The following is a 19,305-nucleotide window of genomic DNA, read 5'->3' as shown; positions in this document are numbered from 1 at the left end:
GGAACAGGCCACCGTTTTTACATACTGAGATATGTTCTTACCTAACCTTAGTCGAGTTAATATATCCCCGTCTGGTCTTTGTCCGTGCGCTCACACATACGCAGCCTCTCCCACATGTCACATAGCTCCAAAAAAGCTCACGATAGAAGCTACCAAGCTCTTCCACGTGTTCCCTATTTAAATAAAGTTACGTGAAGTGTTTTCATGCGAAGTATATTTACACAGAAATGTAACATGTGGATTTTATAAGCAGATAAAAAGGGGAACTATATTGTGAGGCGTAATGATACAGGAGCAGTAACTCCTAAAGACTTCCCCGCTCACTTCCGTCAGTAGAAGCTGCGTGACTTGTAGAGCAGCAGAGAACAGTTGAAGAAGCCTGGATAACTTGTGAACGATGCCTTTTACGTGCATCGTGCCGGGCTGTGATAACAAGCAGAAAGTATATAGTGTAGTAATGTTTCACAGATTTACAACGACACAGGACTCAGGAGCTCCACCATGAGGTAGGAATGCGCAGCACTTTCCCAAAATATATTTTCTGCTTGTTGTAAAAGGCTCTACAAGTCACGCAGCTTCTACTGACGGAAGTGAGCGGGGAAGTCTTTAGGAGTTACTGCTCCTGTATCATTACGCCTCACAATATAGTTCCCCTTTTCATCTGCTTATAAAATCCACATGTTACATTTCTGTGTAAATATACTTGGCATGAAAACACTTGACGTAACTTTATTTAAATAGGGAACACGTGGAAGAGCTTGGTAGCTTCTATCGTGAGCTTTTTTGGAGCTATGTGACATGTGGGAGAGGCTGCGTATGTGTGAGCGCACGGACAAAGACCAGACGGGGACATATTAACTCCACTAAGGTTAGGTAGAAGAAGAAGAAGAAGAACTTTATTTATATATCAGGATAAACATCTACACTAGAGCTAACACAGGCTCAGAGCACCATGAAGATCAGGGTAAGAACATATCTCAGTATGTAGAAACGGTGGCCTGTTCCTTTAAGGTTAGGGTTAAGGTTAGGGCTGGGTCAGGGTCAGGGTTGGGTCAGGGTTGGGTCAGGGTTGGGTCAGGGTTGGGTCAGGGGTTCGTGTTACCTTGTCAGTCGCCCCCTGCAGGCCGGTGACGACGCCGTTCAGCCGCAGGATCTCCTGGTCCTTGGGTTTGGGTTAGGTTTGGGGTTAGTAGTTAGGGTTATGGGTGTTGGGTTATGGGTCAGTGTTGGGTCAGGGTCAGGGTTGGGTCATGGGTCAGTGCTTTACCTTGTCACTCGCCCCCTGCAGGCCGCTGACGACGCCGTTCAGCCGCAGGATCTCCTGGTCCTTGGGTTCGGGTCAGGGTTATGGGTGTTGGGTCAGGGTCGGGTCAGGGTTGGGTCAGGGTTATGGGTCAGTGTTGGGTCAGGGTCGGGTCAGGGTCAGGGTCGGGTCAGCGTGTTACCTTGTCAGTCGCCCCCTGCAGGCCGCTGACGACGCCGTTCAGCCGCAGGATCTCCTGGTCCTTGATCTTGATGACCCTCATCAGCTCCATCTCGTGTTGCCGTAGTAACTGCTCCCTGACTCCGCCCACCTCGCGGAGCTTCTCCTCGTGGAGTTTGGAGCGAAGCGACGTCAGCGCGGCGTTCGAGCGGTGGTGCTCGGCTTTCAACTCCTGCGCCCGGTCCCGCTCCAGCCGGCTCACCTGGAACGCAAATACTACTGCAAATACTGATACTTCAACTCCTGCGCCCTGTCCCGCTCCAGCCGGCTCACCTGGAACACAGTACAAATACAAATACAAATACTACTGCAAATACTGATACTTCAACTCCTGCGCCCGGTCCCGCTCCAGCCGGCTCACCTGGAACACAGATACTACTGCTACTGCAAATACTACTGCAAATACTACTACTGCAACTCCTGCGCCCTGTCCCGCTCCAGCCGGCTCACCTACAAGTACAAATACAAATACTACTGCTACTGCAAATACTAATACTTCAACTCCTGCGCCCTGTCCCGCTCCAGCCGGCTCACCTGGAACACAAATACTACTGCTACTGCAAATACTACTGCAAATACTACTGCAAATACTACTGCAAATACTGATACTTCAACTCCTGCGCCCGGTCCCGCTCCAGCCGGCTCACCTACAACACAAGTACTACTGCAAATACTACTGCAAATACTAATACTTCAACTCCTGCGCCCTGTCCCGCTCCAGCCGGCTCACCTGGAACACAAATACTACTGCTACTGCAAATACTACTGCAAATACTACTACTAATACTACTGCAAATACTACTGCAAATACTACTACTGCAAATACTAATACTTCAACTCCTGCGCCCTGTCCCGCTCCAGCCGGCTCACCTGCAACGCAAATACTACTGCAAATACTACTGCAAATACTACTACTGCAAATACTAATACTTCAACTCCTGCGCCCTGTCCCGCTCCAGCCGGCTCACCTGGAACACAAATACTACTGCAAATACTACTGCAAATACTACTGCAAATACTACTACTAATACTACTGCAAATACTACTGCAAATACTACTGCAAATACTAATACTTCAACTCCTGCGCCCTGTCCCGCTCCAGCCGGCTCACCTGCAACGCAAATACTACTGCAAATACTACTGCAAATACTACTGCAAATACTACTGCAAATACTACTACAAATACTAATACTTCAACTCCTGCTCACCTGAAGTACAATAGTGTTAGCTCATACCTCGCTCCTCTCGGTATCATAGTAGTACGTGTAGTATTTGAAGTATTTGAAGTATATGAAGTATTTGCAGTATTTGAAGTACTTTAAGTACCTTGCTCCTCTCGGTATAGCAGTAGCATGTGTAGTATGTGTAGTATTTGCAGTATGTGTAGTATTTGAAGTATTTGAAGTACTTTAAGTACCTTGCTCCTCTCGGTATAGCAGTAGTATGTGTAGTATGTGTAGTATGTGTAGTATTTGCAGTATTTGCAGTACTTTTCGTACCTTGCTCCTCTCGTTCTGGAGCTCGATCTGAATCTCCGTCAGCTTCGATCGCAGCTCCTCATTGGCCGCCTGCAGCGTCGCCATGGAGTCGGCTTTGCCCCGCCCCCCATTGCCTTTTTTGGCCATGATCCAGACGTGACAGCTGTCAATCAAACGAGGTCCCGCCCCTTGAGCCCGGCTCCAACTTCCTGTTTACAAAAAAATATATATTTTAATGAGAGACTCAGGCCCTGAGGAGAGACTCAGGCCCCGAGGAGAGACTCAGAGGAGAGACTCAGGCCCCGAGGAGAGACTCAGGCCCCGAGGAGAGACTCAGGCCCTGAGGAGAGACTCAGGCCCTGAGGAGAGACTCAGGCCCCGAGGAGAGACTCAGGCCCCGAGGAGAGACTCAGGCCCCGAGGAGAGACTCAGGCCCCGAGGAGAGACTCAGAGGAGAGACTCAGGCCCCGAGGAGGGACTCAGGCCCCGAGGAGAGACTCAGGCCCCGAGGAGAGACTCAGAGGAGAGACTCAGGCCCCGAGGAGAGACTCAGAGGAGAGACTCAGGCCCCGAGGAGGGACTCAGGCCCCGAGGAGAGACTCAGAGGAGAGACTCAGACCCAGAGGAGAGACTCAGGCCCCGAGGAGGGACTCAGGCCCCGAGGAGAGACTCAGGCCCCGAGGAGAGACTCAGGCCCCGAGGAGAGACTCAGGCCCCGAGGAGGGACTCAGGCCCCGAGGAGAGACTCAGAGGAGAGACTCAGACCCAGAGGAGAGACTCAGACCCAGAGGAGAGACTCAGGCCCCAAGGAGAGACTCAGGCCCCGAGGAGAGACTCAGGCCCCGAGGAGAGACTCAGGCCCCGAGGAGAGACTCAGGCCCCGAGGAGAGACTCAGGCCCCGAGGAGAGACTCAGGCCCCGAGGAGAGACTCAGGCCCCGAGGAGAGACTCAGGCCCCGAGGAGAGACTCAGAGGAGAGACTCAGGCCCCGAGGAGAGACTCAGACCCCAAGGAGAGACTCAGACCCTGAGGAGAGACTCAGACCCCGAGGAGAGACTCAGGCCCCAAGGAGAGACTCAGGCCCCGAGGAGAGACTCAGGCCCCGAGGAGAGACTCAGGCCCCGAGGAGAGACTCAGACCCCGAGGAGAGACTCAGGCCCCGAGGAGAGACTCAGGCCCCAAGGAGAGACTCAGGCCCCAAGGAGAGACTCAGGCCCCGAGGAGAGACTCAGACCCCAAGGAGAGACTCAGACCCTGAGGAGAGACTCAGGCCCCAAGGAGAGACTCAGACCCCGAGGAGAGACTCAGACCCCGAGGAGAGACTCAGGCCCCGAGGAGAGACTCAGGTCCTGAGGAGAGACTCAGACCCTGAGGAGAGACTCAGACCCTGAGGAGAGACTCAGGCCCCGAGGAGAGACTCAGTTCATGATTGGGCTTTAGTTAACTCTGATTTAGTTAATTTATTTTCTTCATTAAGAACATTTAAATCACATGTTTTCCAAAGATCTTAGACATTTTACAATAAGAAAAACACAAACATTAAGAGTTTAATCTAAATGAAGCCTGAGCGACGGGGTTTAGGTGAAGCTGAGACTTATTCTGCCTCTAAACACTTTTACAAACTGTGACTCATTATAAACTTTCTCTAATACCAACGATGGAAACACTTAACACAAAACTTACACTTCAACATCAGAAATGAAGCTTTGTTTCCTCGATCCACTTCTTTTCTAATGCTCTTCATTCAAGTGTTAATACTTCACTATCATGTTTAACTTATACCTTTTCTTAAAGGCTTTAATAGTTTTGGAGCCTTAAGTGGAGACACTACAGGCAAAACTCAATTTTTTCAGTTTTCAGGTTTTGGGCCAAATCTGTCTCTGAACATATAAACTTTCACCCGGAAACAGAAAACACGCCTAATCTTCACAATAACATGTTTAAATATTGCGCTGATTCAATGTTCCCCCATAGACTTATATGGGAGAACACAATTTCAAGGCCTTTTTCTCCAAACACATGTTTCTGTCATTGTGGCGACACTATGTCCACGTCAGTCGGACCTAAAGACTTCACATTTTCCAGCCTTGGACTGAACAAGATTTGGAAGATTTTTTCAGAGGGATTTTTTATTATTTAATCCCTTAAGCCCCATTTATTGAGTTTTGAATGTCAGAAAATAAGGCGAAAATTACATTAAACAAGAAATCCTAAATCCGCTCTGAGAAAGTCTTGGCAACTCATTCATCAATAAAATGAAACCATACATTTGAATGTAGCTCTGTCCATTATTCAGATTTTGTTGCTGAAAAGATGTGAAATTTGGGGCATTTTTAGGCATAAAACACCTTGTTCTTATATGAAAAGATAAAATGTATTTTTTCTCACATTTATACCAGTGATCGACAGCAACAGTTTCAAATGTATATCTGTAAATATACATTTTTCCCCTGTTCACCTGCAGCGTCTCGCCTTAAATTGAATAAACCGTTCCATAGATCGACGCCTTTAACTGATAAACTCCTCCTCTTAGTGTTACTGAGCACCAGAGGTTTCTGTAGCAGATCAGCTCCTCTGAGGTTGTTCATAGATCCTCTAGTTTGAAACATCTCCTGTAAACACTGAGGGAGCCTGAGACTGTGAGCTGCTGTGGAAACATCAACAAGATCCTGCAATTTAAGATATTTCGTCTGATAAAAAGTGTTGGAGCCAAGTATTCTGATCACTCTAACTGCTTTCTTTTGCAATAAAAAGACAGGTTGTATGTTAGTTTTATAGGTTTTCCCCCATATTTCCACACAACAGCTCAGGTGTGGAAGGATGAGGGAATTGTACAGTTTATATAATGCATTTTGATTCACAGAGGTTTTTATTTTACATAGTCTGGCAATAATTTTAGAAATGTTAGTCTTTAGTGTATTTATGTGCGCTTTCCAGTTTAACTTGTCATCAATGTTGATTCCCCCAAAAACTTTGTTACAAATATTCTTCCGCTATATTTCACTGTAACTGTAAATCCCTCTGAGAAAATCTTTGTTACTAAAAAGTCACAAAATAAAAGCACACGTTTAAACCTGGCTCTGAACATGATGCAGATGTTTCCGCTGAACATTTGGGACGTTTTTCTGAATAAAAGAGGGTTTTAGGTTTAGGTTCAGGGGGGACTCGGTTTAAATGTGAGTTCATTACGGCCTCTGTTTATGTTTAAAGGTTTGTTTCCTTGTATTTTCCTCCATTGGAGCTGATGTCGGTGCAGATGTGAGGCCTGTGTTTGGAGAATAATAATAAATGAAATAAAATGAAACAAGTTTGACTTTTGTTCGTCTGCAGGAAAAATAAACTGATAAAGAATCTGAGCCGCTAAAGGAAAGATTCATTTACAGTAAACTTTATGGAGTTAATGAATCAGAGTTAATCCAAAACAAGTCCCGGCCCTGATGTGTTCATGAATAAAACACCTGATCTTCAAATGAAAATGAAAAATGAGCTCATTAAAGCACCGTCGTCAGTCTTTACGAGACATTTCCACATTTGTGTTTGTGTTTCTGCTGCAGCGTCTCAGACAAACGCTCACTTTAGGTCCAGGAAACAGGAGCAGACTCACAGACTGTGGTGGATCCAGGGCTCCTCCATGTCCTCGGACCTGCGCTCCCCCTCGGACGTCCCTCAGGTGGAGGTGCAGATGTTCCTCAGACGTTCCTCAGATGTTCCTGCAGCTGGAGGAGCAGGTGCAGACGGTGGCCCTGCTGTAAACACTTTAAATGAATGAGCTGGAGTTAGCTGCTGCTGCTGTTAGCTCTGAGCTGCAGCAGAGAGAGGAGAGGAGGAGGAGGAGGAGAGGAGGAGAGGAGGAGAGGAGGAGGAGGAAGAGCAGACAGCAGAGGAGGGAGGAGACGAGGGGAAGGACACAGCCTGAGGAGACGCAGGGCGCAGGCGGCAGAGCGATGAGAGGAGGCACAGACTGAGCATCTTTCTCCTCTCCCTCCGTCTCCCAGCATCCTCTGCTGCAGTGACTCACAGAGGGAACAGCGCCCCCTCAGGCCGCTCCGGGGACTGCAGGAGGGCTCCCTCTGCTGGAGGACAGAGGAGTTACAGGAGGGCTCCCTCTGCTGGAGGACAGAGGAGTTACAGGAGGGCTCCCTCTGCTGGAGGACAGAGGAGCTACAGGAGGACAGAGGAGTTACAGGAGGGCTCCCTCTGCTGGAGGACAGAGGAGTTACAGGAGGGCTCCCTCTGCTGGAGGACAGAGGAGTTACAGGAGGACAGAGGAGTTACAGGAGGGCTCCCTCTGCTGGAGGACAGAGGAGCTACAGGAGGACTGATGCTGGGGGACAGAGGAGTTACAGGAGGACAGAGGAGCTACAGGAGGACAGAGGAGATACAGGAGGACAGAGGAGCTACAGGAGGACAGAGGAGTTACAGGAGGACAGAGGAGCTACAGGAGGACAGAGGAGTTACAGGAGGACAGAGGAGTTACAGGAGGACAGAGGAGTTACAGGAGGACAGAGGAGTTACAGGAGGACAGAGGAGTTACAGGAGGACAGATGTAGGAGGACAGAGGAGTTACAGGAGGACAGAGGAGTTACAGGAGGACAGAGGAGTTACAGGAGGACTGAGGAGCTACAGGAGGACAGAGGAGTTACAGGAGGACAGAGGAGTTACAGGAGGACAGAGGAGTTACAGGAGGACTGAGGAGCTACAGGAGGACAGAGGAGATACAGGAGGACAGAGGAGTTACAGGAGGACAGAGGAGTTACAGGAGGACAGAGGAGTTACAGGAGGACAGAGGAGTTACAGGAGGACAGAGGAGATACAGGAGGACAGAGGAGCTACAGGAGGACAGAGGAGTTACAGGAGGACAGAGGAGCTACAGGAGGACAGAGGAGTTACAGGAGGACAGAGGAGTTACAGGAGGACAGAGGAGTTACAGGAGGACAGAGGAGTTACAGGAGGACAGAGGAGTTACAGGAGGACAGAGGAGTTACAGGAGGACAGAGGAGTTACAGGAGGACAGAGGAGATACAGGAGGACAGAGGAGTTACAGGAGGGCTGATGCTGGAGGACAGAGGAGTTACAGGAGGACCGAGGAGTTACAGGAGGACAGAGGAGTTACAGGAGGACAGAGGAGTTACAGGAGGACAGAGGAGTTACAGGAGGACAGATGTAGGAGGACAGAGGAGTTACAGGAGGACAGAGGAGTTACAGGAGGACAGAGGAGTTACAGGAGGACTGAGGAGCTACAGGAGGACAGAGGAGTTACAGGAGGACAGAGGAGTTACAGGAGGACAGAGGAGTTACAGGAGGACTGAGGAGCTACAGGAGGACAGAGGAGATACAGGAGGACAGAGGAGCTACAGGAGGACAGAGGAGTTACAGGAGGACAGAGGAGATACAGGAGGACAGAGGAGCTACAGGAGGACAGAGGAGTTACAGGAGGACAGAGGAGTTACAGGAGGACTGAGGAGCTACAGGAGGACAGAGGAGCTACAGGAGGACAGAGGAGTTACAGGAGGACAGAGGAGTCACAGGAGGACAGAGGAGCTACAGGAGGACAGAGGAGTTACAGGAGGACAGAGGAGTTACAGGAGGACTGAGGAGCTACAGGAGGACAGAGGAGATACAGGAGGACAGAGGAGCTACAGGAGGACAGAGGAGTTACAGGAGGACAGAGGAGATACAGGAGGACAGAGGAGCTACAGGAGGACAGAGGAGTTACAGGAGGACAGAGGAGTTACAGGAGGACTGAGGAGCTACAGGAGGACAGAGGAGCTACAGGAGGACAGAGGAGTTACAGGAGGACAGAGGAGTTACAGGAGGACTGAGGAGCTACAGGAGGACAGAGGAGCTACAGGAGGACAGAGGAGATACAGGAGGACAGAGGAGATACAGGAGGACAGAGGAGCTACAGGAGGACAGAGGTGATACAGGAGGACAGAGGAGCTACAGGAGGACAGAGGAGTTACAGGAGGACAGAGGAGCTACAGGAGGACAGAGGAGATACAGGAGGACAGAGGAGATACAGGAGGACAGAGGAGTTACAGGAGGACAGAGGAGTTACAGGAGGACAGAGGAGCTACAGGAGGACAGAGGAGCTACAGGAGGACAGAGGAGCTACAGGAGGACAGAGGTGATACAGGAGGACAGAGGAGATACAGGAGGACAGAGGAGCTACAGGAGGACAGAGGAGCTACAGGAGGACAGAGGAGCTACAGGAGGACAGAGGTGATACAGGAGGACAGAGGTGATACAGGAGGACAGAGGAGTTACAGGAGGACAGAGGAGTCACAGGAGGACAGAGGAGTTACAGGAGGACAGAGGAGTTACAGGAGGACAGAGGAGCTACAGGAGGACAGAGGAGTTACAGGAGGACAGAGGAGATACAGGAGGACAGAGGAGTTACAGGAGGACAGAGGAGTTACAGGAGGACAGAGGAGTTACAGGAGGACAGAGGAGTTACAGGAGGACAGAGGAGATACAGGAGGACAGAGGAGTTACAGGAGGACAGAGGAGCTACAGGAGGACAGAGGAGTTACAGGAGGACAGAGGAGCTACAGGAGGACAGAGGAGATACAGGAGGACAGAGGAGATACAGGAGGACAGAGGAGTTACAGGAGGACAGAGGAGCTACAGGAGGACAGAGGAGTTACAGGAGGACAGAGGAGCTACAGGAGGACAGAGGAGTTACAGGAGGACAGAGGAGCTACAGGAGGACAGAGGAGTTACAGGAGGACAGAGGAGCTACAGGAGGACTGAGGAGTTACAGGAGGACAGAGGAGTTACAGGAGGACAGAGGAGTTACAGGAGGACAGAGGAGTTACAGGAGGACAGAGGAGATACAGGAGGACAGAGGAGTTACAGGAGGACAGAGGAGTTACAGGAGGACAGAGGAGTTACAGGAGGACAGAGGAGTTACAGGAGGACAGAGGAGTTACAGGAGGACAGAGGAGTTACAGGAGGACAGAGGAGTTACAGGAGGACAGAGGAGTTACAGGAGGACAGAGGAGTCACAGGAGGACAGAGGAGCTACAGGAGGACAGAGGAGTTACAGGAGGACAGAGGAGTTACAGGAGGACAGAGGAGATACAGGAGGACAGAGGAGTTACAGGAGGACAGAGGAGTTACAGGAGGACAGAGGAGTTACAGGAGGACAGAGGAGTTACAGGAGGAGAGAGGAGTTACAGGAGGACAGAGGAGTTACAGGAGGACAGAGGAGTTACAGGAGGACAGAGGAGCTACAGGAGGACAGAGGAGTTACAGGAGGACAGAGGAGTTACAGGAGGACAGAGGAGTTACAGGAGGACAGAGGAGTTACAGGAGGACAGAGGTGTTACAGGAGGACAGAGGAGCTACAGGAGGACAGAGGAGTTACAGGAGGACAGAGGAGTTACAGGAGGACAGATGCTGGAGGACAGAGGAGCTACAGGAGGACAGAGGAGTTACAGGAGGACAGAGGAGATACAGGAGGACAGAGGAGTTACAGGAGGACAGAGGAGCTACAGGAGGACAGAGGAGATACAGGAGGACAGATGCTGGAGGACAGAGGAGATACAGGAGGACAGAGGAGTTACAGGAGGACAGAGGAGTTACAGGAGGACAGAGGAGTTACAGGAGGACAGAGGAGATACAGGAGGACAGAGGAGCTACAGGAGGACAGAGGAGCTACAGGAGGACAGAGGAGCTACAGGAGGACAGAGGAGCTACAGGAGGACAGAGGAGATACAGGAGGACAGAGGAGCTACAGGAGGACAGAGGAGTTACAGGAGGACAGAGGAGTTACAGGAGGACAGAGGAGATACAGGAGGACAGAGGAGCTACAGGAGGACAGAGGAGCTACAGGAGGACAGAGGAGCTACAGGAGGACAGAGGAGCTACAGGAGGACAGAGGAGATACAGGAGGACAGAGGAGCTACAGGAGGACAGAGGAGTTACAGGAGGACAGAGGAGCTACAGGAGGACAGAGGAGCTACAGGAGGACAGAGGAGTTACAGGAGGACAGAGGAGCTACAGGAGGACAGAGGAGTTACAGGAGGACAGAGGAGCTACAGGAGGACAGAGGAGTTACAGGAGGACAGAGGAGCTACAGGAGGACAGAGGAGATACAGGAGGACAGAGGAGTTACAGGAGGACAGAGGAGCTACAGGAGGACAGAGGAGTTACAGGAGGACAGAGGAGCTACAGGAGGACAGAGGAGTTACAGGAGGACAGAGGAGCTACAGGAGGACAGAGGAGTTACAGGAGGACAGAGGAGTTACAGGAGGACAGAGGAGTTACAGGAGGACAGAGGAGTTACAGGAGGACAGAGGAGATACAGGAGGACAGAGGAGCTACAGGAGGACAGAGGAGCTACAGGAGGACAGAGGAGTTACAGGAGGACAGAGGAGTTACAGGAGGACAGAGGAGTTACAGGAGGACAGAGGAGTTACAGGAGGACAGAGGAGTTACAGGAGGACAGAGGAGTTACAGGAGGACAGAGGAGTTACAGGAGGACAGAGGAGTTACAGGAGGACAGAGGAGTTACAGGAGGACAGAGGAGTTACAGGAGGACAGAGGAGCTACATGAGGACAGAGGAGCTACAGGAGGACAGAGGAGTTACAGGAGGACAGAGGAGCTACAGGAGGACAGAGGAGATACAGGAGGACAGAGGAGTTACAGGAGGACAGAGGAGATACAGGAGGACAGAGGAGTTACAGGAGGACAGAGGAGTTACAGGAGGACAGAGGAGTTACAGGAGGACAGAGGAGTTACAGGAGGACAGAGGAGCTACAGGAGGACAGAGGAGTTACAGGAGGACAGAGGAGTTACAGGAGGACAGAGGAGCTACAGGAGGACAGAGGTGTTACAGGAGGACAGAGGAGTTACAGGAGGACAGAGGAGCTACAGGAGGACAGAGGAGTTACAGGAGGACAGAGGAGTTACAGGAGGACAGAGGAGCTACAGGAGGACAGAGGAGCTACAGGAGGACAGAGGAGTTACAGGAGGACTGAGGAGCTACAGGAGGACAGAGGAGTTACAGGAGGACAGAGGAGCTACAGGAGGACAGAGGAGTTACAGGAGGACAGAGGAGTTACAGGAGGACAGAGGAGTTACAGGAGGACAGAGGAGTTACAGGAGGACAGAGGAGCTACAGGAGGACAGAGGAGTTACAGGAGGACAGAGGAGTTACAGGAGGACAGAGGAGCTACAGGAGGACAGAGGTGTTACAGGAGGACAGAGGAGTTACAGGAGGACAGAGGAGCTACAGGAGGACAGAGGAGTTACAGGAGGACAGAGGAGTTACAGGAGGACAGAGGAGCTACAGGAGGACAGAGGAGCTACAGGAGGACAGAGGAGTTACAGGAGGACAGAGGAGCTACAGGAGGACTGAGGAGCTACAGGAGGACAGAGGAGTTACAGGAGGACAGAGGAGCTACAGGAGGACAGAGGAGTTACAGGAGGACAGAGGAGTTACAGGAGGACAGAGGAGTTACAGGAGGACAGAGGAGTTACAGGAGGACAGAGGAGCTACAGGAGGACAGAGGAGTTACAGGAGGACAGAGGAGTTACAGGAGGACAGAGGAGATACAGGAGGACAGAGGAGTTACAGGAGGACAGAGGAGTTACAGGAGGACAGAGGAGTTACAGGAGGACAGAGGAGTTACAGGAGGACAGAGGAGTTACAGGAGGACAGAGGAGTTACAGGAGGACAGAGGAGCTACAGGAGGACAGAGGAGTTACAGGAGGACAGAGGAGTTACAGGAGGACAGAGGAGATACAGGAGGACAGAGGAGCTACAGGAGGACAGAGGAGATACTGGAGGACAGAGGAGTTACAGGAGGACAGAGGAGCTACAGGAGGACAGAGGAGATACAGGAGGACAGAGGAGTTACAGGAGGACAGAGGAGTTACAGGAGGACAGAGGAGTTACAGGAGGACAGAGGAGTTACAGGAGGACAGAGGAGCTACAGGAGGACAGAGGAGATACAGGAGGACAGAGGAGCTACAGGAGGACAGAGGAGATACTGGAGGACAGAGGAGTTACAGGAGGACAGAGGAGTTACAGGAGGACAGAGGAGATACAGGAGGACAGAGGAGCTACAGGAGGACAGAGGAGATACTGGAGGACAGAGGAGATACAGGAGGACAGAGGAGTTACAGGAGGACAGAGGAGCTACAGGAGGACAGAGGAGTTACAGGAGGACAGAGGAGATACAGGAGGACAGAGGAGCTACAGGAGGACAGAGGAGATACTGGAGGACAGAGGAGTTACAGGAGGACAGAGGAGTTACAGGAGGACAGAGGAGATACAGGAGGACAGAGGAGCTACAGGAGGACAGAGGAGATACAGGAGGACAGAGGAGATACTGGAGGACAGAGGAGTTACAGGAGGACAGAGGAGTTACAGGAGGACAGAGGAGATACAGGAGGACAGAGGAGCTACAGGAGGACAGAGGAGATACTGGAGGACAGAGGAGTTACAGGAGGACAGAGGAGCTACAGGAGGACAGAGGAGATACAGGAGGACAGAGGAGTTACAGGAGGACAGAGGAGTTACAGGAGGACAGAGGAGTTACAGGAGGACAGAGGAGTTACAGGAGGACAGAGGAGATACAGGAGGACAGAGGAGTTACAGGAGGACAGAGGAGTTACAGGAGGACAGAGGAGCTACAGGAGGACAGAGGAGATACAGGAGGACAGAGGAGTTACAGGAGGACAGAGGAGTTACAGGAGGACAGAGGAGTTACAGGAGGACAGAGGAGTTACAGGAGGACAGAGGAGCTACAGGAGGACAGAGGAGTTACAGGAGGACAGAGGAGATACAGGAGGACAGAGGAGTTACAGGAGGACAGAGGAGTTACAGGAGGACAGAGGAGATACAGGAGGACAGAGGAGTTACAGGAGGACAGAGGAGTTACAGGAGGACAGAGGTGTTACAGGAGGACAGAGGAGCTACAGGAGGACAGAGGAGTTACAGGAGGACAGAGGAGTTACAGGAGGACAGAGGAGTTACAGGAGGACAGAGGAGTTACAGGAGGACAGAGGAGATACAGGAGGACAGAGGAGTCACAGGAGGACAGAGGAGCTACAGGAGGACAGAGGAGATACAGGAGGACAGAGGAGTTACAGGAGGACAGAGGAGCTACAGGAGGACAGAGGAGTTACAGGAGGACAGAGGAGATACAGGAGGACAGAGGAGTTACAGGAGGACAGAGGAGTTACAGGAGGACAGAGGAGCTACAGGAGGACAGAGGAGCTACAGGAGGACAGAGGAGTTACAGGAGGACAGAGGAGTTACAGGAGGACAGAGGAGTTACAGGAGGACAGAGGAGTTACAGGAGGACAGAGGAGTTACAGGAGGACAGAGGAGTTACAGGAGGACAGAGGAGTTACAGGAGGACAGAGGAGTTACAGGAGGACAGAGGAGTTACAGGAGGACAGAGGAGTTACAGGAGGACAGAGGAGCTACATGAGGACAGAGGAGCTACAGGAGGACAGAGGAGTTACAGGAGGACAGAGGAGCTACAGGAGGACAGAGGAGATACAGGAGGACAGAGGAGTTACAGGAGGACAGAGGAGATACAGGAGGACAGAGGAGTTACAGGAGGACAGAGGAGTTACAGGAGGACAGAGGAGTTACAGGAGGACAGAGGAGTTACAGGAGGACAGAGGAGCTACAGGAGGACAGAGGAGTTACAGGAGGACAGAGGAGTTACAGGAGGACAGAGGAGCTACAGGAGGACAGAGGTGTTACAGGAGGACAGAGGAGTTACAGGAGGACAGAGGAGCTACAGGAGGACAGAGGAGTTACAGGAGGACAGAGGAGTTACAGGAGGACAGAGGAGCTACAGGAGGACAGAGGAGCTACAGGAGGACAGAGGAGTTACAGGAGGACTGAGGAGCTACAGGAGGACAGAGGAGTTACAGGAGGACAGAGGAGCTACAGGAGGACAGAGGAGTTACAGGAGGACAGAGGAGTTACAGGAGGACAGAGGAGTTACAGGAGGACAGAGGAGTTACAGGAGGACAGAGGAGCTACAGGAGGACAGAGGAGTTACAGGAGGACAGAGGAGTTACAGGAGGACAGAGGAGCTACAGGAGGACAGAGGTGTTACAGGAGGACAGAGGAGTTACAGGAGGACAGAGGAGCTACAGGAGGACAGAGGAGTTACAGGAGGACAGAGGAGTTACAGGAGGACAGAGGAGCTACAGGAGGACAGAGGAGCTACAGGAGGACAGAGGAGTTACAGGAGGACAGAGGAGCTACAGGAGGACTGAGGAGCTACAGGAGGACAGAGGAGTTACAGGAGGACAGAGGAGCTACAGGAGGACAGAGGAGTTACAGGAGGACAGAGGAGTTACAGGAGGACAGAGGAGTTACAGGAGGACAGAGGAGTTACAGGAGGACAGAGGAGCTACAGGAGGACAGAGGAGTTACAGGAGGACAGAGGAGTTACAGGAGGACAGAGGAGATACAGGAGGACAGAGGAGTTACAGGAGGACAGAGGAGTTACAGGAGGACAGAGGAGTTACAGGAGGACAGAGGAGTTACAGGAGGACAGAGGAGTTACAGGAGGACAGAGGAGTTACAGGAGGACAGAGGAGCTACAGGAGGACAGAGGAGTTACAGGAGGACAGAGGAGTTACAGGAGGACAGAGGAGATACAGGAGGACAGAGGAGCTACAGGAGGACAGAGGAGATACTGGAGGACAGAGGAGTTACAGGAGGACAGAGGAGCTACAGGAGGACAGAGGAGATACAGGAGGACAGAGGAGTTACAGGAGGACAGAGGAGTTACAGGAGGACAGAGGAGTTACAGGAGGACAGAGGAGTTACAGGAGGACAGAGGAGCTACAGGAGGACAGAGGAGATACAGGAGGACAGAGGAGCTACAGGAGGACAGAGGAGATACTGGAGGACAGAGGAGTTACAGGAGGACAGAGGAGTTACAGGAGGACAGAGGAGATACAGGAGGACAGAGGAGCTACAGGAGGACAGAGGAGATACTGGAGGACAGAGGAGATACAGGAGGACAGAGGAGTTACAGGAGGACAGAGGAGCTACAGGAGGACAGAGGAGTTACAGGAGGACAGAGGAGATACAGGAGGACAGAGGAGCTACAGGAGGACAGAGGAGATACTGGAGGACAGAGGAGTTACAGGAGGACAGAGGAGTTACAGGAGGACAGAGGAGATACAGGAGGACAGAGGAGCTACAGGAGGACAGAGGAGATACAGGAGGACAGAGGAGATACTGGAGGACAGAGGAGTTACAGGAGGACAGAGGAGTTACAGGAGGACAGAGGAGATACAGGAGGACAGAGGAGCTACAGGAGGACAGAGGAGATACTGGAGGACAGAGGAGTTACAGGAGGACAGAGGAGCTACAGGAGGACAGAGGAGATACAGGAGGACAGAGGAGTTACAGGAGGACAGAGGAGTTACAGGAGGACAGAGGAGTTACAGGAGGACAGAGGAGTTACAGGAGGACAGAGGAGATACAGGAGGACAGAGGAGTTACAGGAGGACAGAGGAGTTACAGGAGGACAGAGGAGCTACAGGAGGACAGAGGAGATACAGGAGGACAGAGGAGTTACAGGAGGACAGAGGAGTTACAGGAGGACAGAGGAGTTACAGGAGGACAGAGGAGTTACAGGAGGACAGAGGAGCTACAGGAGGACAGAGGAGTTACAGGAGGACAGAGGAGATACAGGAGGACAGAGGAGTTACAGGAGGACAGAGGAGTTACAGGAGGACAGAGGAGATACAGGAGGACAGAGGAGTTACAGGAGGACAGAGGAGTTACAGGAGGACAGAGGTGTTACAGGAGGACAGAGGAGCTACAGGAGGACAGAGGAGTTACAGGAGGACAGAGGAGTTACAGGAGGACAGAGGAGTTACAGGAGGACAGAGGAGTTACAGGAGGACAGAGGAGATACAGGAGGACAGAGGAGTCACAGGAGGACAGAGGAGCTACAGGAGGACAGAGGAGATACAGGAGGACAGAGGAGTTACAGGAGGACAGAGGAGCTACAGGAGGACAGAGGAGATACAGGAGGACAGAGGAGCTACAGGAGGACAGAGGAGTTACAGGAGGACAGAGGAGTTACAGGAGGACAGAGGAGTTACAGGAGGACAGAGGAGTTACAGGAGGACAGAGGAGTTACAGGAGGACAGAGGAGCTACAGGAGGACAGAGGAGATACAGGAGGACAGAGGAGATACAGGAGGACAGAGGAGTTACAGGAGGACAGAGGAGTTACAGGAGGACAGAGGAGATACAGGAGGACAGAGGAGTTACAGGAGGACAGAGGAGTTACAGGAGGACAGAGGAGATACAGGAGGACAGAGGAGATACAGGAGGACAGAGGAGATACAGGAGGACAGATGCTGGAGGACAGAGGAGTTACAGGAGGACAGAGGAGCTACAGGAGGACAGAGGAGTTACAGGAGGACAGAGGAGATACAGGAGGACAGATGCTGGAGGACAGAGGAGTTACAGGAGGACAGAGGAGTTACAGGAGGACAGATGCTGGAGGACAGAGGAGCTACAGGAGGACAGAGGAGCTACAGGAGGACAGAGGAGATACAGGAGGGCTCCCTCTGCTGGAGGACAGAGGAGCTACAGGAGGACAGAGGAGATACAGGAGGACAGAGGAGTTACTGGAGGACAGAGGAGTTACAGGAGGACAGAGGAGTTACAGGAGGACAGAGGAGTTACAGGAGGACAGAGGAGATACAGGAGGACAGAGGAGTTACAGGAGGACAGAGGAGCTACAGGAGGACAGAGGAGTTACAGGAGGACAGAGGAGCTACAGGAGGACAGAGGAGTTACAGGAGGACAGAGGAGTTACAGGAGGACAGAGGAGATACAGGAGGACAGAGGAGATACAGGAGGACAGAGGAGTTACAGGAGGACAGAGGAGTTACTGGAGGGCAGAGGAGATACAGGAGGACAGAGGAGCTACAGGAGGACAGAGGAGTTACAGGAGGACAGAGGAGCTACAGGAGGACAGAGGAGTTACAGGAGGACAGAGGAGCTACAGGAGGACAGAGGAGTTACAGGAGGACAGAGGAGTTACAGGAGGACAGAGGAGTTACAGGAGGACAGAGGAGATACAGGAGGACAGAGGAGTTACAGGAGGACAGAGGAGTTAAAGGAGGACAGAGGAGATACAGGAGGACAGAGGAGTTACAGGAGGACAGAGGAGCTACAGGAGGACAGAGGAGTTACAGGAGGACAGAGGAGCTACAGGAGGACAGAGGAGTTACAGGAGGACAGAGGAGTTACAGGAGGACAGAGGAGTTACAGGAGGACAGAGGAGTTACAGGAGGACAGAGGAGTTACAGGAGGACAGAGGAGTTACAGGAGGACAGAGGAGCTACAGGAGGACAGAGGAGCTACAGGAGGACAGAGGAGTTACAGGAGGACAGAGGAGCTACAGGAGGACAGAGGAGCTACAGGAGGACAGAGGAGATACAGGAGGACAGAGGAGATACAGGAGGACAGAGGTGTTACAGGAGGACAGAGGAGATACAGGAGGACAGAGGAGTTACAGGAGGACAGAGGAGTTACAGGAGGACAGAGGTGTTACAGGAGGACAGAGGAGATACAGGAGGACAGAGGAGTTACAGGAGGACAGAGGAGTTACAGGAGGACAGAGGTGTTACAGGAGGACAGAGGAGCTACAGGAGGACAGAGGAGTTACAGGAGGACAGAGGAGTTACAGGAGGACAGAGGAGTTACAGGAGGACAGAGGAGTTACAGGAGGACAGAGGAGTTACAGGAGGACAGAGGTGTTACAGGAGGACAGAGGAGCTACAGGAGGACAGAGGAGTTACAGGAGGACAGAGGAGTTACAGGAGGACAGAGGAGTTACAGGAGGACAGAGGAGTTACAGGAGGACAGAGGAGTTACAGGAGGACAGAGGAGATACAGGAGGACAGAGGAGTTACAGGAGGACAGAGGAGATACAGGAGGACAGAGGAGTTACAGGAGGACAGAGGAGCTACAGGAGGACAGAGGAGTTACAGGAGGACAGAGGAGTCACAGGAGGACAGAGGAGCTACAGGAGGACAGAGGAGTTACAGGAGGACAGAGGAGTTACAGGAGGACAGAGGAGTCACAGGAGGGCTCCCTCTGCTGGAGGACAGAGGAGTTACAGGAGGACAGAGGAGTTACAGGAGGACAGAGGAGTTACAGGAGGACAGAGGAGTTACAGGAGGACAGAGGAGTTACAGGAGGACAGAGGAGCTACAGGAGGACAGAGGAGATACAGGAGGACAGAGGAGTTACAGGAGGACAGAGGAGTTACAGGAGGACAGAGGAGTTACAGGAGGACAGAGGAGTTACAGGAGGACAGAGGAGCT

At 52.0% G+C, this 19,305-nt stretch overlaps 1 protein-coding gene across 1 annotated transcript in view; it reads right to left on the bottom strand.

Moving 5' to 3' along the window:
- jakmip3 (Janus kinase and microtubule interacting protein 3) overlaps positions 1 to 6,814 on the bottom strand; it is a 45,750-nt gene extending 38,936 nt beyond the window's left edge. The window contains exons 1-3 of the mRNA XM_079577342.1: positions 6,566 to 6,814; positions 2,983 to 3,170; positions 1,446 to 1,685 (exon numbers count right to left, since the gene is read on the bottom strand). Of these exons, the coding sequence (XP_079433468.1) occupies positions 1,446 to 1,685; positions 2,983 to 3,108 (366 nt within the window). The 5' untranslated portion in view covers positions 3,109 to 3,170; positions 6,566 to 6,814. The remainder of the gene's footprint in view (positions 1 to 1,445; positions 1,686 to 2,982; positions 3,171 to 6,565) is intronic.
- Positions 6,815 to 19,305: the final 12,491 nt, after the last annotated feature.

The sequence above is a fragment of the Gobius niger genome, assembly GCF_951799975.1.
Source record: "Gobius niger genome assembly, chromosome: 19".
NCBI lineage: Eukaryota > Metazoa > Chordata > Actinopteri > Gobiiformes > Gobiidae > Gobius > Gobius niger.
Note: the sequence above shows the minus strand (reverse complement) of the source record. Positions and strands in the feature narration are given on the sequence as shown.